Raw genomic sequence first — 25,203 nt, 5'->3', positions numbered from 1 at the left:
CTTTCACTGCTCTCTTACTTGTTGTTGCCATTTTCCTTTTGTCCCATCTACCTCCTACTCTAACTGTAGCTATAACTAAATAATGATCCGATATATCAGTTGCCCCTCTATAAACATGTACATCCTGAAGCCTACCCATCAATTTTTTATCCACCAATATATAATCTAACAAACTACTTTCATTACATGCTATATTATACCTTGTATATTTAACCTCTTTTTCATAAAATTTGTATTACTTATTACCAAACCTCTTTCTACACTTAGCTCAATTAAAGGCTCCCCATTTTCATTTACCCCTGGCACCCCAAATTTACCTACTACTCCCTCCACAACATTCTTACCCACTTTAGCATTGAAATTCCCAACCACAAGTACTCTCACACTTGGTTCAAAACTCCCCACACACTCACTCAAGATTTCCCAAAACCTCTCTCTCTTCTCCACACTTCTCTCTTCTCCAGGTGAATATACGCCTACTATAACCCATTTTTCACATCCTTTATTTTACTCCATATAATCCTTGAATTAATACATTCATTTATTTATTAATTTGAACATGATACAGAGAAGTACAAAGGAATACAGTTATTAAAGCGCAACATGCCAAAGTCCCTTGTATACTCCCTCTTTTCCTGCCATAGCTTATCCTTCAACATTATTGCTACTCCTTCTTTAGCTCTAACTCTATTTGAACCCCCTGACCTAATCCCATTTACTTCTCTCCACTGAAACTCTCCCACACCCTTCAGCTTTGTTTCACTTAAAGCGAGGACATCCAGCTTCTTCTCATTCATAACATCCACAATCATCTCTTTCTTATCATTCGCACAACATCCATGCACATTCACACATCCCACTTTGACAATTTTCTTCTTCTTTTCAGTAATCTGTACTGGAAAAGGGGTTACTAACCCACTGTTCCCACAATTTTAGATGACTTTTACAACACGCATGACTTACGGAGGAAAGATTCTTATTCCACTTCCCCATGGATATAAAAGGAAAAGTAATAAAAACAAGAACTATTAAGTTAAAATCAAAACAACTCAGATGAGTGTGTATAAAAAAACGTGTACATGTATGTGTAGTGTGACCTAAGTGTAAGTAGAAATAGCAAAATGTACCTGTAATCTTGCATAGTATTTATAAGACAGACAAAAGACACCAGCATTCCTACCATCATTTAAAACAATTACAGGCTCTAGTTTTACACTCACTTGGCAGGACGGTAGTACCTCCCTAGGTGGTTGCTGTCTACCAACCTACTACCTTATGAATCTTTCTTCTTTCAACACACTGCCCGTATCCCACCGAGGCGGGGTGGCCCAAAAGAAAAAACGAAAGTTTCTCCTTTTACATTTAGTAATATATACAGGAGAAGGGGTTACTAGCCCCTTGCTCCCAGCATTTTAGTTGCCTCCTACAACACGCATGGCTTACGGAGGAAGAATTCTGTTCCACTTCCCCACAGAGGTAAGAGAAAATAAACAAGAACAAGAACTAGTAAGAAAAGAGAAGAAAACCCAGAGGGGTGTATATATATATGCTTGTACATGTATGTGTAGTGTGACCTAAGTGTAAGTAGAAGTAGCAAGACATACCTGAAACCTTGCATGTTTATGAGACAGAAAAATGGACACCAGCAATCCTACCATCATGTAAAACAATTACAGGCTTTCGTTTTACACTCACTTGGCAGGACGGTAGTACCTCCCTAGGTGGTTGCTGTCTACCAACCTACTACCTTATGAATATTATACACAATTCAGGAGTCCCCAATGTGTTTGTATGTCGAAGACTTACTGAACTGCTCTAAACTAATGTCTATTGATGTTCTTAGTAGATTAGGGGTGGATTATGGTTTACTTTTCTGACAAGATAAAATGTCTTGTTTGTTTTTCACTAGTAATGATACAATTAAGCTTCTTAGTAACCAACCTGAAGCCGTTGCCAAGTGAAATCTGCCTGATCTTTGACTCCTTTATCTTGTGAGGCTACAGCAGGCTGTATATCACCATCACACAACACATAAACCACTTCTGATAAAACCTGTAACATAAATCATATACAAAATGTAATTGACTCTTGCTTAACAAGCAACAAAAGGTTCATCAAGCAAAAAATGCATTAAGTGAATATCATTTTCACTATGTTACAATCTAAGATGAAGACAGTATTCTATATCTAATTCTTATAAAAATAATGGGAAAAGAGGGCAGCAGAAGATGAAATTCATAACTATGTACTGTACTCATGAGAGAGTGGCTTCCCTCTTCCCTATTTCCTGCCCCCCCCCCCTCCTTTCTCTCTCTCCCACTCCTTTCACTAAATTTCATACCCTATCCCCTCCCCTTTCATTCTCCCTCCATCTTTGCCATTTCCTCCATTTCTTACAGCTGTATGAGATGGCTATGACTCTGAGAGGTAAGTCATAGCCAATAATTATCTTTAAAATGTCCTTTCCTTCCAATTACTTATAAAAGACAGCTGCAGATATGATTCATAATGTAGTAACAGCTGCTAATGAAGCCATGATATATCAAGCACCAGGAAACACTCCATATCGTGAGTGTTGGCTGCAATCTCCAATCAAATGTTTGAACACCATGCACTCTTGATGATTTCAGCCATAGCATTATTATGGAATAAAATAATTACACTAACACTACAATTTTTTTTTTTTTAGCAAATGTAATAACAGTTTATGTCTGTTTAGTTTGCACAAGTTATGCTGGAGTTCAATGTAAGGGTGGCTTCCCACCTACCAATCTACCAGTAATTTCTATTGGTAATTTCTCTCCCATGCAATTACATATCAGAGACAGCTGTAGATATCGCTCATGATGTAGTAATATCTGATAATAACAAAAAACAGAGAGCCTTGAGTTTTGGAGGCAGCACTTACTTGAATAATGCTTCATGACTAACTTTCTCCTAGCAAAGACAATATACCATATTAAGCAATTTCACTCTCCAACACTAGTGATAGTGTGAATGATGGTCTAAGTGTTTTCTTTTTCTGGGTCACCCTGCTTCAGTTGGAGATGGCCAGCATGTTAAAAAACAAAAAAATTGAACTGTCTGTCCAAATCTTTATATATGATGATCGAGGACTGAAAGAGAGGGGGATAAATATAGACACTCCTCACTTAACGACCGGGTTCCATTCCTAAGAGTAGGTCAGTAAGTGAATTGATCGTTAAACGAGGAGCCACCCCTTACTGATATTTCAAATATACTGTACTGGTAGTGGGTTTGTGTTAATCATCTTTAGATATTGTTTTAATGTCACCTTTGCACCATTTATAACATTTTTAGTATATTTTTAAATGTTTATGCAGTAATGCACTGTACAGTGGACCCTCGGTTTTTGTGATTAATCCGTTCCGATGAAACCTGAGGGAATTAATGAAAAGTTCTGACGAAACCTGAAGGAATTAATGAACACAGAGACTATATTTTGACGAAAAAAGTCGGTGATAACTGAAAATCACGAAAACAGAGCTTAATGAAAATGGAAGGTCCACTGTATACTGTAATACAAAAACAGACGAAATCATCTCTAATATATATTACTTAGGTTTGCATACTAGTTGGAAAGCTGGTCCTAAGTCCGAGTGGTCGTTAAACAGGTAGGTCATTAAGTGAGGAATATCTGTACTCGTATTTGAAGACCTACTATCACTGACAGATCCTAGCACACATGTGAAACCTAGAGACTTTGTTTTCTACCACAATGTTTCAGAGTTTAGTGTTTTTTTGTGATAATGAAACATGCTACTGCACATCTTTGTCTGGCCACCTTATACAGTCCCTCCTCACTTAATGATGAAGTTCCATTCCTAAGAATAGGTCAGTAAACAGATTAGTTGTTAGGCAAGGAGCATACTATACTGGTAGTGGGTTTGTGTCAACCATTTATAGATATTGTTTTAATGTCAATTTTGCACTATTTATAACATTTTTAGTATATTTTTAACCCTTTGACTGTTTCGGTCGTATATATACGTCTTACGAGCCACTGTGTTTGACGTATTTATACGCATAAATTCTAGAGGCTTCAAATCAAGCGGGAGAAAGCTGGTAGGCCTACATGATAGAGAATGAGTCTGAGTGGTAGGTGTGCACCTGTGAAAAAAATCGGGGGCTCAGTGGTGCATTGTGGGAACACCATCTTGGTAGTTCATTTTCACCATGCCTCGCAGTAAGAAATACCTCACTCCTCGGCAGACTGGAGGTCTTTTGTTCCCAAGTGATAGCTCTAACAGTGATGGAACTGCCAGTGGAAGTGAATTTCATGGTTTTGGAGTGGGTGTGACCGAAAGTAGCGCCCAGGATAACATAATTAGTGATGAAAATCCAGATGACCCACGACATTCCACATCTGGTGCTGGTCCATCTCATTCACGTCCACTTGTACCAGGACAAAAGAGAAAACTATTCTGTGTACAGAACTCAGATGTGAGCAGTGAAAGTGATAATGATAGTGATTTCCAAGCTATTGAAAGCAGTTCTAGTTGTGACAGTGAGGGTGAATATTCTCCAGTGAAATGGCAGAATATACGACGTAGCATGCGTTCTGGTAGTGTGTCATATGTTGTTCCAAGAGGAAGAAGTAAATCTCGGAGTACCTCCCGTGGCCCTACACCACGAACTGATAATGAAGATGACTATATTGTTACAATGGGGATGAATGATGTGAGTGAGGCAGCAGGCAGTGGTGGTGATAGTGGTGGTGGCATGAGTCATGTGGCATTAGCAGGGGGTCACGCTACTACTCACGCTGCTAACTCAGCACAGCCACAACCAGCAACCAACCCCACACTCCCACAACATCCACAACCACAACCTGTAAATAACCAGTACCCAGCAGCAGACCGCATCTGGGGTTGGCAGCAAGGTGACAATTAAGTTCCCAATCCCCATCACTTTGATGAAATACAAAGTGGAATACAGCCATCATGTACACTTGGGAACAATGCTACTAAACTGGAATGCTTTCAGTTATTCTTCAATGAACCCCTGATGGACATTATTGTCAGGGAAAGAAATACATACTTTGAGTACACCATAGCAAACACAATTCTTTCACCAAGATCACACCTACACCAGTGGAAGGACACAACTGTGGCAGAGATGTATCTGTTCTTTGCCACAATAATGTTTATGTCACATGTGTATAAGCACAGTGTCAACACATACTGGTCAACAGACTGCCTGATTTCAACCCCAGCTTTTGGTGACATTATACCAGTGAATGAATAGATTTGTGCTACCATTACGTATGTTACACTTCTCAGACAAAACAAGGCCTGACAGATCAGGAATGTGTTTATGTACCTGAAACAAAAGTGCCGTATGTATTTTTATCTCTTCAGGAAGCTTGTTATTGATGAGTCTTTGATTTTGTTCAAAGGCAGACTCATTCAAGCAGTACATACCAAGCAAGAGAAAATGCTCTGGTATAAAGTTATTTGTACTGTGTGATTGCAAAAGTGGTCTGGTTTTGGATGTAATTGTGTACACTGGCAGTAATACATTGCAAGATACCAGGAAGTTACTAGATATCTCTGGTGATGTGGTTTACCTGGGGTTTACCTGGAGAGGGTTTCAGGGGTCTATGCCCCAGCGGCCGGGTCTGGGACCAGGTCTCATGGTGGATCAGGGTCTGATCAACCAGGCTGTTACTGATGCCACATGCAAACTGATGTACGACTTTAGGATGGAACCATATCTTGGTAAGGAGCATATATACTGACAACTGGTACACAAGCCCTTTACTCAGTGATTTCTTGTGAGTGAACATGACAGATGTGTGTGGCACAGTGCGGGGAAATCATAAGCATATGCCTAGGTTTGACGCTGGCACTCGTAGAGGTGATGTTCAGGTGTTTGCTGCCAATGACATCATGGTATTTCAGTGGCATGACAAATGTGATTTCACATTGTTGACATCAGTTCACCAGCATGAAATGGTAGACACTGGCAAGCAGAATAGAGAGACCAATGAACCCATTGTAAAACCTGCAGCTGTGATGGATTACAACCTCAATATGCACTTAGTGGACAAATGTGACATGTAGATTGGGTTTTCTGATTGTGTTTGCAAGAGTTATAAGTGGTACATAAAACTCTTTTTCTATCAATAGCGAAATTGAATTAACAAAACCAGATGAACCCCAATTCCCACCTACTGAAACAGCAAACAGACTCAATGATTTCTTCTCCACTATAGGAAAAAACCTTGCCAATAAAATCCCAAGCTCAGATACCCCACCCAATGACTACCTCACTGGCAACTACCCGAACACACTGTTCCTAGCTCCGACTAACCCAACTGAATTCTCCTTTATTATCAACAAACTAAAAAACAAGACAGGAGATTTAAATACCTTACCACCCATTATATACAAAAAAAGTGTCACAGGTGCTATCACCAATCATTGAAACACTCTTTAACAAATCCACTGAACCCTCTACCTTTCCTACAGTTCTCAAAATAGCAAGGGTCACCCCGATCCATAAAGGAGGAGACCACACAGACTTGAATAACTATAGGCCAATATCCAACTTACACCCTCTCTCTAAAATCTTTGAAAAATTAATCCATAAGCATATCTATTCCTACCTCATCTCCCACAACATAGTCAACCCCTGTCAATTTGGGTTCAGGCCTAATAAAAATACTAATGATGCTATTATCCACATGCTAGAACATATTTATACAGCAATAGAGAAAAAAGAAGTCCCACTGGGGATCTTCATTGACTTACGTAAAGCTTTCGATACAGTTAACCACGACTTGCTCCACATAAAATTGTCGCACTATGGTATAAGAGGGCACTCCCTCAACTACCTAAAGTCATACCTCAGCAACAGAAGCCAATATGTGTACACAAATGGGGCAAACTCTTCCGCACAGCCAATTACAGTTGGTGTCCCACAGGGAAGTGTCCTAGGCCCTCTTCTCTTTCTCATATACATAAATGACCTACCAAATGCATCGCAATTACTCAAACCCACACTATTTGCAGATGACACTACATACGTCTACTCTCACCCGAGCCCAGTCATGCTAGCCAATACTGTAAATACCGAATTACAGAAAATATCTACCTGGATGAGGACCAACAAACTTACTCTAAACATTGACAAAACCTACTGTGTACATTCAGTTTGGTAACAGAGCTGCAGATGTGTCTCTTAACATAATGATAAATGGATCACCTATCACAAAACTCACAGAGGGAAAATTCCTAGGAATCCATCTTGATAATAGACTCAAATTTCAAACACATATACAACAAATTTCCAAAAAAAATTCCAAGACCGTAGGCATACTATCGAAGATACGGTACTATGTTCCACAGTCAGCCCTCCTGGCCCTATATCACTCACTTATTTACCCCTATCTCACCTATGGAATTTGTGCAAGGGGCTCAACAACAATAAACCATCTCAGACCACTAATCACCCAACAAAAGGCTGCAGTCAGAATGATAACAAATTCCCACTACAGACAGCACACACCACCAATATTCAAAACTCTAAACCTACTCACAGTACAAAACATCCATACTTATTACTGCACCTACTACATACATAGAACACTTAACTCTGACATAAACCCTCCCCTCAAACATCTCCTTACCAACCTCAACAGAACACATGACCATAACACAAGACACAGATCACTCTTTGATGTTCCTCGTGTCCATCGCACGCTATGCAAAAACTCAATGCACATAAAAGGCCCTAAAATCTGGAATTCATTACCTGTGAATACAAAAGAAACACTGTCTGTTTATAAATTCAAGTCTCTTCTCAAAAATCACTTACTCACCTACAACTAAATAAATACTGAATAATTGTATCTCATAAATTGTATCTCATATATGTATCTCATTATTGTATCTCATAAATGTCAACCTGTGACCCAATCAAACTTTGTTACTATTTAACTTCATTACCTAACAGAATACTCCATTCTACTGATTACACAGCAACACAGTAAATGACCATATGACCTGTCTTTGTAATACTCATTTGTACTAAACTGTTATCTGTTTTACAATAATTTTTGTACCATTGAATATATCATTGCTTAGTTAATCTTAAGTTAATTTTAAGCCTGCCCATAATGCTCTGCATACAAGGGGCTTTGGCATGCTGCACTTTAAAAATTGTATTCCTTGTACTTCTCTGTATCATGTTCAAATTAAATAAATAAATAAATAAATAAATACTGTTTGTGCAGCAATGCATGCAACCATACGACCTGTTTTTGTAATACTCATTTGTGCTTGTTATCTGTTTACAATAATGTTTTACCACTGAATACTTCACTGCTTAGTTAATCTTAAGTTAATTTTAAGCCTGCCCATAATGCTATGCATTCAAGTGGCTTTGGCATGCTGCATTTAACTGTATTCTTTTGTACTTCACTGTATCATGTTCAAATTAATAAATAAATAAATAAAAATAAATGAATCTTCTTGATATTTCCATGCTGAATGCTTATAATATGTATAAGTTGAAGACCAACAACAAACCCAAATATGGTGAATTTTGTTTGTCAGTTATCAGACAAATAATGTTCAAGTACCAAGGAACAGCACTTGAAATAGACCAGCGCCCACGAAATTATCAACACATGCCATCTCGCCTGAGGCCTGGTGATCACTACCCCATACCACTGCCTGCTACTGCTTTCAAGAAAAATGCTCAGAAGAGGTGTTATGTCTGTGCACACATACCACAAAACGCCCACAAAAATGCAGAGACACTCGTTTTATGTGCGAGGAGTGTAAAATACCATTGTGTATACACCCATGTTTCAAAAAGTTCCACAAGCTGCAGCAGTTCTAGGAAAGTGTCCAGTGATTGTACATATGTACGTATATATATTATAGAACAATCGTAATAAACAATTTTTTATAGTTTGTGTAAACAAGTTTTGTAAACAATATGATGATACTAGTGTTTTTGCTATAATTGTGTTACATTCAACGAATGTATATATGAACATTGCACCATACTTTGGTCTCATAGGCTACATAAGTTATGTGAAAAAATAAAATAGTGAAAAAAAACAAGAAACCTTTGAATACAAGTAAACCAAAGTTTATCGGGTGAGCGGCAGTCGCCACTGTTGCCATACGTGGCTCATTTTCTGCCAACTTTATGCCTCTATATCCTGGTAAGTACCGATTACAATTTTTTTTTTTCGGGGGTGGGGGGTTAAAACAATCAGAAAAATAATCTTAACATTTTCATAAGAATTTTTTTTTTTTTCGAATATTTTTCAACACCAGGAGACACTTCAGGATTTGGGGTTTCGACAGTCAAAGGGTTAAATGTTTATACAGTAGTGCGCTGTATATTGTAATAAACAGAATAAAGGAAATCAGCTTTAATATACATTACTTAGGTATACATATTGGTCAGAAAGCTGGTCGCAAGTTCGAGCAGTCGTTAAACATGTACATCATTAAGTGAGGAAAGACTGCATATGGTGTAATCAAATATGATCATGTGTTTAATCAAATGAGGGTGAAAGATAATGTGGACAAGGCACTGCCTGTGCCTGCTACACCCAAACACTCTCTTAAAATTTACATTTACTGTATTATTTTTCTCAAATTTTCACTTTTCTCCATATTTATTTGTGGTATGTGCTCATTTGGTGTAGATTTGGTGGATAGTAATAATAATATAATCCAACTAAACCCTAAACCCAAGAGGGTCATACAGTGCTGCAAGGTATAGTGTGTTAAAGAAGGAAAATGTGAAGATCAGAGACTAGTGTGGGGTAGTGGAAAGTGCTAAAGATAAATTATAATCAAAGGTAGTGCAGTAAGTTATTCTCTGTTAAAAAGTCAGAGAGGGAAGTTTTGTTAAAAGCGGTAAGTTTAGCGGATTTCTATACATTTAATGCAAACTGGTAAAAAAAGAAAATGGATTTTTATATTATGATTGATCGGGGAAAATGCTCTCAATTATTTTAAACGTTCTCTTTACTTGTCTTTGGATAAAATATAAGGTAGATGTATGAAATGAAAATATTCAATAACATGTTCTATCACACTAGTAACAGGTGTATTCACACCATCTGCTGATGACAGTTGCTTCATGATAGAGTCATTATCTTCTTTCAACAAACCAGCCATATCCCACCAAGGCAAGGTAGTCCAAAAGGAAAAATGAATGTTTCTCTTTTTAAATTTAGTAATGTATACAGGAGGAGTTACTAGCCCCTTACTCCCGGCATTTTAGTCGCCTCTTATGGCATGCATGGCTTATGGAGGAAGAATTCTGTTCCACTTCCCCATGCAGAAGGAAGTTATTATATCAACACAAAACTAATTGATAAGCAGAGAATTTCAAGTTTTTTTCTGTTATTCAAAGTCAACTCTGGATACAGTGTTCAACTTATTAGAAATACATTACTGCTTGTATATAAATTGAAGTTCTAATACACCCTTTTATAACAATTATCAGCAATATCACAGTACACTCCAGAAATTATCATTATACATCATGATGATTTTTGCACTCATATACTCAATTACCTTTTCCTGCCTTAGTTTTGGCCTCCTCCTCTCCCTCATTCACTTTTTTTTTTTCCAACACGTCAGCCATCTCCCACCGAGGCAGGGTGACCCAAAAGAGAAAGAAACACTTTCACCATCATTCAAAACTTTCATCATTATTCACACTATCACTGTCTTTGCAGAGGCATCCAGATACAACACTTATTCTCTCTTAATAATCTGCAGACATCCAACATCTTAACAGAGTCAAACTACCTAAAAATTCATGTACAGTAGGCCCTTATATTACACAGTATTCTTTGGTATATCTTGGTTATTGCACTATTGAAAAATTGCGGCACAATTTTATACATCATAAAATTAACTTAACATGGTTCCTTTTGTGAGCGGGGAAAAAGTTTCCCCAGCTCAGGCTGCTGCCTTGTTGTGGGTCAGACCATTGTGTCAGCAGGAAAAGACCTACCACCATCCCCTGCCTCCCCGACACTCCCACCACCCCCATCCCAGCCTTCGTGAATATGTGTCCAGTACCATTCTCTCCTAGGAGCTTGCTGTATTTGTGAATTGTGTTTTGATCTTTTTATTGGCATATCTTATATCTGCCAAGCAATAATGGCACCCAGTAGGCATAAGAGTGTTGCTGAAAGTGGCAAGAAAAGGCATAAGCATATAAGTCTTAAGAGTTATGAAGAGAATAGAGACATTAGACAAGAGAGAGCCTATGGCCTTAATGAAGCATCAGTTTGTACAATTAAAAAGAATGAGGTAAATATATGAGTTTGTGTGATGAATAACTGACTGACTTACTTGACTGACTGACTTATTTGAATAACTTATCTGAGTGACTAACTAACAGACTTTGACAGATTTACCTGACTGACTTACTGACTTATTTGATTTGACTGACTGACTGACTTGACTTGACTTACTGAATAACTTGACTGACTGGCTCGTTTGACTGACTGGACTGATTTACTGACTGACTTGACTGATTTACTGACTGTATACCCACTTGGGTTCATATCTATGCCATGCTGGTGCTGCCACCTATAGGCCTACCAAGCTCAGCTCACACCACGCTCACTTTGGCAGCCAACGTGACTCAGACAACAACTCTACTCCAATCACTCTTTCGCAGACATGGCCCTCCGGGCCAGGGCAAGCATAACACACTGCCTGTGTAGAAGACCTCAAATAAAGTAATGCTACCTCTGAAGAGTATCATTCATTCCCACTTGTAGATTCACAAGCAAGAAGCCAATAATATGATTGACTGACTGACTGACTTGACTTTACTGACTTAAAGTTAGACTTTTTCACTGAAAAGGACCCTGACAAATTTAGAAGCACTGCTCTGAAACAGTGTGTAGAGCAGCTGACACCTTACTGTCAGCTGTATAATGTACTGCAGGGTAAAATAGCCCAGAAATCCATTACAGAATTTATGCACACTCCAGTACAACCATTGACTTCAGTACTAGAACTTCTACCATCAACCTCAGCCCAGTAGGGCCACAGCATAACTCTCCACTCTCTTCACAATCATCAACAAACACCAGCACCCACAATTTAATGTAAGAAATACTATTATTTCTATTGCAATTGTAGTCTTGAGTAGAAAAAAAACACTGTACATCACAACAATGAAAAATGATTACATATTCACTTTTATTTTTGTAAGATCTGGAGGCCTAAAAAAGTTCAGCTTTTTTGGGGCTCCCAGGAGCCTAACCCTATTTTTCCTGTACGTTTTTCAGTTTATTCAACACGGAATTATCAAACATGGCATTTTCGGAAACGTAACTACCGTGTAATATAAGGGTCTACTGTATAATTTTTTTCTCCCATTTTGATCTCATATAATTCACTTAAACCTAATTCCTTAATGTACTCTTCTACCTACAATTGTACTATATGCAATCTCCCTCATAATAAAAAATTAGGCAATTCTGATTTAAAGTACAAGCACCAGTACTGTATTTCTTTATAAAAGAGCAGGCAAAATGTTATTGACATACAAATACTGTACCTCAAATATAGCTGCCGAAGCTGCATCAGGTGGAAGATTAGCAATTGTGTTTATACTGCTGTTACTTCCTACCCTTGTTGTTTCAATAACGAGTTCACTGAGACGCTGCATCAGATAGTCAATCAAATTGCCAACCAAATTGGAGTACAGAGTATGTCTGCAGTTATCCATGCTTTTTCTGCACACTCCAAGGAGTACACGACCACTGTATCCCAAAGATTTTGCTGGTAACACACAAGGTCTTTGTTCAGTCGAATCTAAAATAGCCTTCAAAACAGAATCAATTTTTGAGAAGCCATCTTGAGCACTAAACATCATCTGATCTGCAGTCTCTCTTTTCTCCATGATCCTTGCCAACTCCAGTAAAGGCCTATCTAAAGCTGCTAGGTCAGCACTAGGCCAGGGGCCAGATCCCTGATTAGTAACAAGTTTTGATATCTGTTGCAAAGCCTTGATGATGCGCACTTTATTGGGAGAGTCTCTACGAGGCGCTGGCTTAAAGGCACTGTTGTATTCTTTTCCACGTGTAATCATTCGTGTTCTAATCTTTCTGCATCTTCTCCTTAGAGCTTTATGTCTTTCTCTATCTCTTGTCACCTGTAATACAAAGTATCACATCTCAGAATTATCTATTAACTTACCAGATTTGCAGAAATTTTTAATATTTTAATATTTTCTCTATCATCAATATTTTTGTAATTTAACCTATGTTTTGCAGTGATAAATTACAGATCATTCACATTACAGTTCAGCTGGACCCAGCTGTATTATGGGACCTGATAATGCCTTTACCCTTTTATGATGTTCTGCTTGTGAAATGCTTACTTAACATTACTGCTGGGATTTTGGCCTAAATTAGCTATGTTGTTTCTCAATAAGTACAAGAAAATTAATACCTCTACTGTATTTATTAAAATTGTTAAAATCATAAGATAAAAGAATACTGCACAAACAAAAATTATGCATGTAATGTATCTTGGTTTCATAAAAGAGATTATTAATAACTGTTTCACTATTAGCCATTTTAAGTATAAATTAAAATACCCCCATCAGACAATGGGAGTATTTTAATTTATATTCAGAAAACTGCAAACAGGAGTTATATAAAAAAAAAAAAAAATAACAAAAGGAAAACAAGATATTTAACTGAAAAACTGAATCAAATGCCTTTTAGCAAGAAAAATATGATATTGGAAATTAAATCAAGTACAGCCTCTCCTCACTTAATGACGTAATTCCATTCCTAAGACCACGTTGGTAAACGAATTCGTCGCTTAGCTAGGAGCATACTATAATAGCAGTGGGTTTGTGTCAACCATCTTTGATACTGTTTTAATGTCACCTTTGCACCATTTATAATATTACAGTGGACCCCCAGATTAAGTCGTCATCGGAATAAGTAATATTCAGAATAAGTAACGTTCTTTCATCAAAATATTGGCTTGGTTATAGTCACTGAACTCGGAATAAGTCATTCGTCCAGAACGTGTCCACAAGGCCTGAGTGGCCCAAACACTCCATGTACAGCCAGTGTGCCACTGTTTACCAGCCAGTGAAGATGATCCCATGCGTTCATACAACACATTTTGTATTATTCCATTCTTTTTAGTGCTTGTAACTGCTAAATGACTCGGTGGAATACGGCCGGTTTGTTGAAAGAACTGCTAACTAAGCCACCATGGGCCCAATGAAAGCTTCTAGTGCCAGTCCTTTGGTAAAGAGGGTGAGAAACACTATAGAATTCAAGAAAGAGATCATTGCAAAATATGAAAGTGGAGTGCGTGTCGCCGAGCTGGCCAGTTTGTATAACAAACCCCATACAACCATCACTTCTATCCTGGCCAAGAAAAAGGAAATCAAGGAAAATGTTGTTGCGAAAGGTGCAAATATGCTTACAAAACAGAGATCGCAAATACTGGAAGATGTGTAGGCTTTGTTGTTGGTGTGGATCAACGAGAAACAATTATCAGGAGATAGTGTTATGCAGTCAATAATATGTGAAAAGGCAAGGCAGTTACATGATGATCTGGTAAAGAAAATGCCTGGAACTAGTGCTGATATTGGTGAATTTAAGGCCAGCAAAGGCTGGTTTGATAGATTTAAGAATCGTAGTGGCATACACAGTGTGGTAAGGCATGGTGAGGCTGTCAGTTCTGACAAAAAAGCGGCTGAAAAATATGTTCAGGACTTCAAAGGGGTACATAGAGGCTGAAAAATTCAAACCCCAACAAGTGTTCAATTGTGACGAAACAGGCCTCTTTTGGAAGAAAATGCCAAACAGGACCTACATTACTCAAGAGAAAAAGGCACTCCCAGGACACAAGCCTATGAAAGACAGGCTAACTCTCATCTTTTGTAGTAATGCTAGTGGGGATTTCAAAGTGAAGCCTTTACTGGTGTATCACTCTGAAAATCCCAGTGTGTTCAAGAAAAACAGTGTTGTCAAGAGTAAACTGTATGTGATGTGGAAGGCAAACAGTAAGGTATGGGTCACAAGGGACACTTTACTTGATTGATTCCATGACATGTTTGGCCCCAGTGTGAAAAAATACCTTCTGGAAAATAAACTGGAACTCAAGTGCCTCCTGGTAATGGACAATACTCCTGCTCATTCTCCAGACTTGGAAGAGCAAATGGTGCCAGAGTTTGGTTTCATCAAAGTGAAGTTCTTGCCCCCTAATACCATTCCTCTCCTCCTGCCCATGGACCAGCAGGTCATTTCAAATTTCAAAAAACTGTACATCAAAGCAGTGTTTCAAAAGTGTTTTCAAGTGCCTCAGACACTGAAGTGACCCTAACAAAGTTCTGGAAAGATCACTTCAGTATCCTCAGTTGCATAAACCTTATAGGTAAGGCTTGGGAAAAAGTGGTTTGCAGGACTTTGATCTCTGCTTGGAGAAAATTGTGGCCAGAATGTGTACAAGAGAGGGATTTTGAAGGGTTTGGGACTGAGCCCAAGGAGCCTATGCCAGTTGTGGAATCTACTGTGGCATTGGGGAATTCCATGGGGTTGGATGTGAGTTTGGAGGATGTGGAAGAGTTGGTGGAGGACCACGATGAAGAGCTAACCACTACAGAGCTGCAAGACCTTCATCTGCAACACCAACAGACCACAGCTCAAGAAACTGCTTTAAAGGAGGAGGAAGAGAGATAGAGGAAGGTGTCTTCTTCAAAGATTAAAGACATTTGTACAATGTGGACAAAGGTGCAAACATTTATGGATGAACATCACCCTGACAAAGCTGTTGCAGACCATGTTGGCAACATGTACAATGACAATGTTGTGTCCCATTTCAGGGAAGTTTTAAAGAAAGGCCAGAAACAGACCTCTCTGGAACACTTTTTTGAATGACAGAGGTCCAAAGACTCTCAATGCCTAGTGGCATTAAAAAACAAAGAAGGAAAGTAACCCCAGAAAAGGACTTGGTACCTGAAGTTCTTATGGAGGGGGGATTCCCCTTCCAAACAATAGTACACCTCCATCCCCTCCCCTCCTCCCATCTCTTCATTCATCAATAAGTCTTCAATAAAGGTAAGTGTCATTTTAGTAATGTTTTATTCTGTATGTCTCATTGTTTTCTGAGTAGAGAAATGTATATTTCATGTAAAAAAAATATTTGTTTTACATGAATGGATTAATTGGATTTCCATTATTTCTTATGGGGAAAATTAATTCAGAATTAGTCAGATTCGGGTTTAGTCACTTTCTCTGGAACGGATTAATTACTTAATCCAGGGGTCCACTGTATTAGTATGTTTATAAATGTTTATACAGTAGTGTACTGTATATAGTAATAAACAGAACAGAGGAAATCAGCTCTAATATATGTTATTTAGGTATGCATACTGGTCAGAGAGCCCGTCCTAAGTCCGAGTCATCAGTAAACAAGTACGTCACTAAGTGAGGAAAGGCCGTATACAGATAAAGTTTTCTTGATGTTAATTCAAGCTTACTGTACAAAGACTAATTCTTTGTATTTATGGAATATTGTGCAGTTCATGATGATGATGATGATGGCAACATACCTGAGGATCATCAATATTAGCAGGAGCATCAACAATGTGCTTCAGATTGTATGTTTCACTATCTTCAGTGGACACAACATCAGCCTGGTGAAGTGCCTTCAGTGCCTCCTGGTGACGGCGGCCACGAAGATGACTCAGCAAGTATACTTCACTGGTGATCAAGGAACTGCACAGCGTACACAATTTCTTGGTCTCATATCTGAAACAGAAAGATTTTCTCATTATAAATACAAAATAGGAATGATGGTAAAAAGACAAATTAAGAAATATGAAACCTTTACTGATGACATTTTGCTCACACATTGAGCTTCATCAAATCACAAACAGGTAAACTTGGTATAATACTGAGAGCTTATAAAGTGGCGAGCAGTTGTAGGGTAAAAAAACAAGTGACAGGCCACATCAATAACCAAATGTCCCAGGAGTTTTCTGGCAAGAGGTTTAGCTAGATTATAAAACCTTCCCTGTGGCTGAAGTTGGCTGAGACACTAATGAGTGCACTATAAGTGCATCACAATCTTCAAGTGATACCCTCCTTGGCAATTAGTAATGTATCCTACTTTTCCAAAGTGTTCTTCACTTCACTTAAACCCTATTTTACATAAAGCACTTATTTTTAAGAACCTAACTAGTGCATTATAAGAGGGTTTACAGTAGTTCCTTACTTTTTACATTAATAGCAACACTATTTAGTCTGTTTTATTTTTTCAACATTTATACAGTATTGACCTATCAATTAAAGAAGTTTTGTATTTCATTTTCATCTTTTCCTGCATCATTTCCTATAAAGTATTGTACTTTTCTAATTGTATGTCTTATTGATGTTGTACCAAATCTTTCTACATAATGTTTCTCAGTATAAGCAGTTTTACCCTCATCCTTAAGGGGAGGACTGGATATTCAATATGATCTGCATCCCATTCCTATACTGGGTTGAGAATGCCATACATTATACCTTAAAATATATTTTTTTTCACGAACATGCCACTGATTGTAAATGTTTGCAGGGTGATCCAAAAATTGAAGAAACGCTATCACCATCATTCAACACAATCACGGTCTTTGCAGAGGTGCCCAGACATGACAGTTAGATGTCACTCCAAACTGCCAATATCCCAAACCCCTCCTTTAACCCCTTAACTGTCCAAACATAGATCTACGTTGTTACTGCTAGTGCTCCAAATGTAGATCAACATTTTGTTTTTCCTGCCTCCAAATTTGGCACGATTGGCTTGAGATGCCTGGTCAGCATAGAATGGGTCTTAACACTCAGTGTGCACTGTATAGTGGAAGCTCAGTTTAAGAACGCTCCACCAAGCAAACTTTTCAGGATACAAACCGTTATTCAGTCAATTTTTTTGCTTCTAGATACGAACAAAAATTCAGGACAGGTACTTTCCCTACTCCAGGGAGGTTCCTTGGTGAAGGGCCTTTGATCCAGGGAATTGGATCTGTACTCCAGTTCCCTAAATTAATAATAATTATAACAATAATTATTATTATTATTATATTATAATATGTACATATGGTAGTAGGTTGGTAGACAGCAACCACCCAGGGAGGTACTACCGTCCTGCCAAGTGAGTGTAAAACGAAAGCCTGTAATTGTTTTACATGATGGTAGGATTGCTGGTGTCTTTTGTCTGTCTCATAAATATGCAAGATTACAGGCATGTCTTGTTACTTCTACTTACACTTAGGTCACACTACACATACATGTACACATTTATTTATACACACTCATCTGAGTTTTCTTTGATTTTATCTTAACAGTTCTTGGTCTTATTACTTTTCCTTTTACATCCATGAGGGAAGTGGAATAAGAATCTTTCCTCCGTAAGCCATGTGTGTTGTAAAAGTCAACTAAAATGCTGGGAACAATGGGCTAGTAACCCCTTTTCCTGTAAAGATTACTGAAAAGAATAAGAAGAAGAAAATTGTCAAAGTGGGAAGTCTGAATGTGCGTGGATGTTGTGCAAATGATAAGAAAGAGATGATTGCGGATGTTATGAATGAGAAGAAGCTGGATGTCCTGGCTTTAAGTGAAACAAAGCTGAAGGGGGTGGGAGAGTTTCAATGGAGAGGAATAAATGGGATTAGGTCAGGGGTTTCAAATAGAGTTAGAGCTAAAGAAGGAGTAGCAATAATGTTGAAGGATAAGCTATGGCAGGAAAGGAGGGACTACAAATGTATAAATTCAAGGATTATGTGGAGTAAAATAAAGATTGGATATGAAAAGTGGGTTATAGTAAGGGTGTATGCACCTGGAGAAGAGAGAAGTGTAGAGGAGAGAGAGAGATTCTGGGAAATGTTGAGTGAATGCGTGGGGAGTTTTGAATCAAGTGTGAGAGTAATGGTGGTTGGGGATTTCAATGCTAAAGTGGGTAAAAATGTTATGGAGGGAGTAGCAGGTAAATTTGGGGTGCCAGGGGTAAATGTAAATGGGGAGCCTTTAATTGAGCTATGTGTAGAAAGAAATTTGGTAATAAGTAATACACATTTTATGAAAAAGAGGATAAATAAATATACAAGGCATGATGTAGCCCGTAATGAAAGTAGTTTGTTAGATTATGTATTGGTGGATAAAAGGTTGATGGGTAGGCTCCAGGATGTGCATGTTTATAGAGGGGCAACTGATATATCGGATCATTATTTAGTTGTAGCTACAGTTAGAGTAAGAGGTAGATGGAAAAAGAGGAAGGTGGCAACAACAAGTAAGAGGGAGGTGAAAGTGTATAAACTAAGGGAGGAAGAAGTTCGGGCGAGATACAAGCGACTATTGGCAGAAAGGTGGGCTAGTGCAAAAATGAGTAGTGGGGGGGGGGGGGGGTTGAAGAGGGTTGGAATAGTTTTAAAAATGCAGTATTAGAATGTGGGGCAGAAGTTTGTGGTTATAGGAGGATGGGGGCAGGAGGAAAGAAGAGTGATTGGTGGAATGATGAAGTAAAGGGTGTGATAAAAGAGAAAAAGGTAGCTTATGAGAGGTTTTTACAAAGCAGAAGTGTTATAAGAAGAGCAGAGTATATGGAGAGTAAAAGAAAGGTGAAGAGAGTGGTGAGAGAGTGCAAAAGGAGAGCAGATGAAAGAGTGGGAGTGGCACTGTCAAGAAATTTTAATGAAAATAAGAAAAAATTTTGGAGGGAGTTAAACAAGTTAAGAAAGCCTAGGGAAAGTATGGATTTGTCAGTAAAAAACAGAGTAGGGGAGTTAGTAGATGGGGAGAGGGAGGTATTAGGTAGATGGCGAGAATTTTTTGAGGAACTTTTAAATGTTGAGTAAGAAAGGGAGGCGGTAATTTCATGCACTGGCCAGGGAGGTATACCATCTTTTAGGAGTGAAGAAGAGCAAAATGTAAGTGTGGTGGAGGTACGTGAGGCATTACGTAGAATGAAAGGGGGTAAAGCAGCTGGAACTGATGGGATCATGACAGAAATGTTAAAAGCAGGGGGGGATATAGTGTTGGAGTGGTTGGTACTTTTGTTTAATAAATGTATGAAAGAAGGGAAGGTACCTAGGGATTGGCAGAGAGCATGTATAGTCCTTTTATATAAAGGGAAAGGGGACAAAAGAGATTGTAAAAATTATAGAGGAATAAGTTTACTGAGTATACCAGGAAAAGTATACAGTAGGGTTATAATTGAAAGAATTAGAGGTAAGACAGAATGTAGGATTGCAGATGAGCAGGGAGGCTTCAGAGTGGGTAGGGGATGTGTAGATCAAGTGTTTACATTGAAGCATATATGTGAACAGTATTTAGATAAAGGTAGGGAAGTTTTTATTGCATTTATGGATTTAGAAAAGGCATATGATAGAGTGGATAGAGGAGCAATGTGGCAGATGTTGCAAGTATATGGAATAGGTGGTAAGTTACTAAATGCTGTAAAGAGCTTTTATGAGGATACTGAGGCTCAGGTTAGGGTGTGTAGAAGAGAGAGAGAATACTTCCCGGTAAAAGAAGGTCTTAGATAGGGATGTGTAATGTCACCATGGTTGTTTAATATATTTATAGATGGGGTTGTAAAAGAAGTAAATGCTAGGGTGTTCGGGAGAGGGGTGGGATTAAATTATGGGGAATCAAATTCAAAATGGGAATTGACACAGTTACTTTTTGCTGACGATACTGTGCTTATGGGAGATTCTAAAGAAAAATTGCAAAGGTTAGTGGATGAGTTTGAGAATGTGTGTAAAGGTAGAAAGTTGAAAGCGAACATAGAAAAGAGTAAAGGTGATGAGGGTATCAAATGATTTAGATAAAGAAAAATTGGATAACAAATTGGGGAGGAGGAGTATGGAAGAAGTGAATGTTTTCAGATACTTGGGAGTTGACGTGTCGGCGGATGGATTTATGAAGGATGAGGTTAATCATAGAATTGATGAGGGAAAAAAGGTGAGTGGAGCGTTGAGGTATATGTGGAGTCAAAAAACGTTATCTAAATGGGCGGGAAAGAAGGGAATGTATGAAAGTACAGTAGTACCAACACTCTTATATGGATGTGAAGCTTGGGTGGTAAATGCAGCAGCGAGGAGACGGTTGTAGGCAGTGGAGGTGTCCTGTCTAAGGGCAATGTGTGGTGTAAATATTATGCAGAAAATTCGGAGTGTGGAAATTAGGAGAAGGTGTGGAGTTAATAAAAGCATTAGTCAAGAGGGCAGAAGAGGGGTTGTTGAGGTGGTTTGGTCATTTAGAGAGAATGGGTCAAAGTAGAATGACATGGAAAGCATATAAATCTATAGGGGAAGGAAGGAGGGGTAGGGGTCATCCTCGAAAGGGTTGGAAAGAGGGGGTAAAGGAGGTTTTGTGGGCGAGGGGCTTGGACTTCCAGCAAGCGTGCATGAGCGTGTTAGATAGGAGTGAATGGAGACGAATGATACTTGGGACCTGACGATCTGTTAGAGTGTGAGCAGGGTAATATTTAGTGAAGGGATTCAGGGAAACCGGTTATTTTCAAATAGTCGGACTTGAGTCCTGGAAATAGGAAGTACAATGCCTGCACTTTAAAGAAGGGGTTTGGGATATTGGCAGTTTGGAGGGATATGTTGTGTATCTTTATACGTATATGCTTCTAAACTGTTGTATTCTGAGCACCTCTGCAAAAACAGTGATAATGTGTGAGTGTGGTGAAAGTGTTGAATGATGATGAAAGTATTTTCTTTTTGGGGATTTTCTTTCTTTTTTGGGTCACCCTGCCTCGGTGGGAGACGGTTGACTTGAAAAAAAAAAAAAATGTACATATATACTACTAATAATAATGTGAATATAATATTATTATAATAATTATTAGTAGTAGCAGTGCATACGTGGTGAGGGGCTCTTGATCTGGGGAACTGGATCAGTGCTCCAGTTCCCTACATTAATAACAATAATAATAATAATACCTAGGTAGTAGGTTGGTAGACAGCAACCACCCAGGGAGGTACTACCGTCCTGCCAAGTGAGTGTACAACGAAAACCTGTAATTGTTTTACATGATGGTAGGATTGCTGGTGTCTTTTGTCTGTCTCATAAACATGCAAGATTTCAGGTATGTCTTGCTACTTCTACTTGCACTTAGGTCACACTACACATACATGTACAAGCATATATATACAGTGGACCCCCGCGTACCGTACGCATCGTATACCGTACAATCCGCATACCGCTCGCTTTTATCGCAAAAATTTTGCCTCGCATACCGCCCAAAAACCCGCTCACCGCTCTTCGTCCGAGACGCGTCCAATGTGCGCCCTCAGTCAGCCTCACATGTTCCGCCGGTGGCATTGTTTACCAGCCAGCTTCCGCGGTAACATCCAAGCATACAATCGGAATATTTTGTATTATTACAGTGTTTACGGTGCTTTATCTGGAAAATAAGTGACCATGGGCCCCAAGAAAGCTTCTAGTGCCAACCCTACAGCAATAAGGGTGAGAATTCCAATAGAGATGAAGAAAGAGATTACAGTGAACCCCCGGTTAACGATCACCTCCAAATGCGACCAATTATGTAAGTGTATTTATGTAAGTGCGTTTGTACGTGTATGTTTGGGGGTCTGAAATGGACTAATCTACTTCACAATATTCCTTATGGGAAAAAATTCGGTCAGTACTGGCACCTGAACATACTACTGGAATGAAAAAAGTTCGTTAACCGGGGGTCCACTGTATTGATAAGTATGAAAGTGGAGTGCGTGTCGCCAACCTGGTCAGGTTGTACAAGAAACCCAAATCAACCATCGCTACTATTGTGGGCAACAGAAAGGCAATCAAGGAAGCTGTTCTTGCCAAAGGTTTAACTGTGTCTTCGAAACAGAGATCGCAAGTGATGGAAGATGTTGAGAGACTCTTATTGGTGTGGATAAATGAAAAACAGCTAGCAGGAGATAGTGTCTCTCAAGCGATCATAAGCAAAAAGGCTAGGAAGTTGCATGAGGATTTAATTAAAAAAATGCCTGCAACTAGTGATGATGTGAGTGAATTTAAGGCCAGCAAAGGTTGGTTTGAGAGATTTAAGAAGCGTAGTGGCATACATAGTGTGATAAGGCATGCTGAGGCTGCCAGTTCGGACCACAAAGCAGCTGAAAAATATGTGCAGGAATTCAAGAAGTACATAGACAGTGAAGGACTGAAACCTGAACAAGTGTTTAATTGTGATGAAACAGGCCTGTTTTGGAAGAAAATGCCAAGCAGGACCTACATTACTCAGGAGGAAAAGGCACTCCCAGGACATAAGCCTATGAAAGACAGGCTTACTTTGTTGATGTGTTCCAATGCTACTGGTGATTGCAAAGTGAAGCCTTTATTAGTGTATCACTCTGAAACTCCCAGACCGTTCAGGCAAAAGAATTTCCTCAAGGAGAATTTGTGTGTGCTGCGGAGGGCAAACAGTAAGGCATGGGTCACTAGGGACTTTTTCTATGACTGGTTACACCATGCATTTGCCCCCAATGTGAAAGATTACCTAACTGAAAAGAAATTAGAACTTAAGTGCCTCCTGGTGTTAGACAATGCCCCTGGTCATCCTACAGACGTGGCAGAGCGACTTTATGGGGACATGAAATTCATTAAGGTGAAGTTTTTGCCTCCTAATACCACTCCTCTCCTGCAGCCCATGGACCAGCAGGTTATTGCAAACTTAAAAAAACTGTACACAAAAGCTCTGTTTGAAAGGTGCTTTGTAGTGACCTCAGAAACTCAACTGACTCTAAGAGAGTTTTGGAGAGAGCACTTTAATATCCTCAATTGTGTAAACCTTATAGGTAAGGCTTGGGAGGGAGTGACTAAGAAGACCTTGAACTCTGCTTGGAAGAAACTGTGGCCAGAATGTGTAGACAAAAGGGATTTTGAAGGGTTTGAGGCTAACCCTGAGAGGATTATGCCAGTTGAGGAATCCATTGTGGCATTGGGAAAGTCCTTAGGGTTGGAGGTTAGTGGGGATGATGTGGAAGAGTTGGTGGAGGAGGACAATGAAGAACTAACCACTGATGAGCTGATAGATCAACTTCAACAGCAAGAGGCCAGACCTGAGGAAACTGGTTCAGAGGAGGGGAGAGAGAAATTGAAGAAGTTGCCTACTACAAAGATTAAGGAAATCTGTGCAAAGTGGGTTGAAGTGCAAACCTTCATGGATGAAAATCACCCTCACACAGCTATTGCAAGCCGTGTTGGCAACCTGTACACTGACAATGTTGTGAAACACTTTAGGGAAGTCATAAAGGAACGAGAGGTACAGGCCACTATGGACAGATATGTTGTGCGAAAGAAGTCCAGTGACTCTGAAGCTGGTCCTAGTGGCATTAAAAGAAGAAGGGAAGTAACCCCAGAAAAGGACTCGACACCTCAAGTCTTAATGGAAGGGGATTCCCTTTCTAAACACTAACACTCTCTCTCCCCTCCTCCCATCCCATCAATCATCACCAGATCTTCAATAAAAGTAAGTGTCATGTAATTGTGCATGCCTTTTTCAGTTTGTGTGTATTAAAATTAACATTTCATGTGGTAAAAAAATTTTTTTTTCATACTTTTGGGTGTCTTGCCCGGATTAATTTGATTTCCATTATTTCTTATGGGGAAAATTCATTCGCATACCGAACATTTCGCATAACAACCAGCCCTCTTGCACGGATTAAAGTCGCTATGCGGGGGTCCACTGTACACACCCCTCTGGGTATTCTTCTATTTTCTTTCTAGTTCTTGTTCTTGTTTATTTCCTCTTATCTCCATGGGGAAGTGGAACAGAATTCTTCCTCCATAAGCCATGCGTTTTGTATATGGCGACTAAAATGCCGGGAGCAAGGGGCTAGTAACCCCTTCTCCCGTATAAATTACTAAATTTAAAAGAGAAACTTTCGTTTTTCTTTTTGGGCCACCCTGCCTTGGTGGGATACGGCTGGTGTGTTGAAAGAAAAGAAATAATAATAATAATTATAATAATCCTAGGTAGTAGGATGGTAGACAAACTGCCCAGGGAGGTACTACTGTCTTGCCAAGCGAGTGTAAAACAGAAGCCTGTAATTGTTTTACATGATGGCAGGATTGCTGGTGTCTTTTTATTCTGTCTCATACACATGCAAGATTTCAGGTACGTCTTGCTACTTCTACTTACACTTAGGTCACAC

At 39.0% G+C, this 25,203-nt stretch overlaps 1 protein-coding gene across 1 annotated transcript in view; it reads right to left on the bottom strand.

The window, feature by feature from the left end:
- The window catches only part of ssp3 (short spindle 3), a 355,022-nt gene that overhangs the window by 52,096 nt on the left and 277,723 nt on the right, over nucleotides 1-25,203 (bottom strand). The window contains exons 15-17 of the mRNA XM_070092824.1: nucleotides 16,612-16,810; nucleotides 12,586-13,182; nucleotides 1,942-2,052 (exon numbers count right to left, since the gene is read on the bottom strand). Coding sequence (XP_069948925.1) covers nucleotides 1,942-2,052; nucleotides 12,586-13,182; nucleotides 16,612-16,810 — 907 coding nt within the window. The remainder of the gene's footprint in view (nucleotides 1-1,941; nucleotides 2,053-12,585; nucleotides 13,183-16,611; nucleotides 16,811-25,203) is intronic.

Source organism: Cherax quadricarinatus, chromosome 41 (genome assembly GCF_038502225.1).
Source record: "Cherax quadricarinatus isolate ZL_2023a chromosome 41, ASM3850222v1, whole genome shotgun sequence".
Lineage (NCBI taxonomy): Eukaryota > Metazoa > Arthropoda > Malacostraca > Decapoda > Parastacidae > Cherax > Cherax quadricarinatus.
This window is presented reverse-complemented; position numbering and strand designations above follow the sequence as displayed.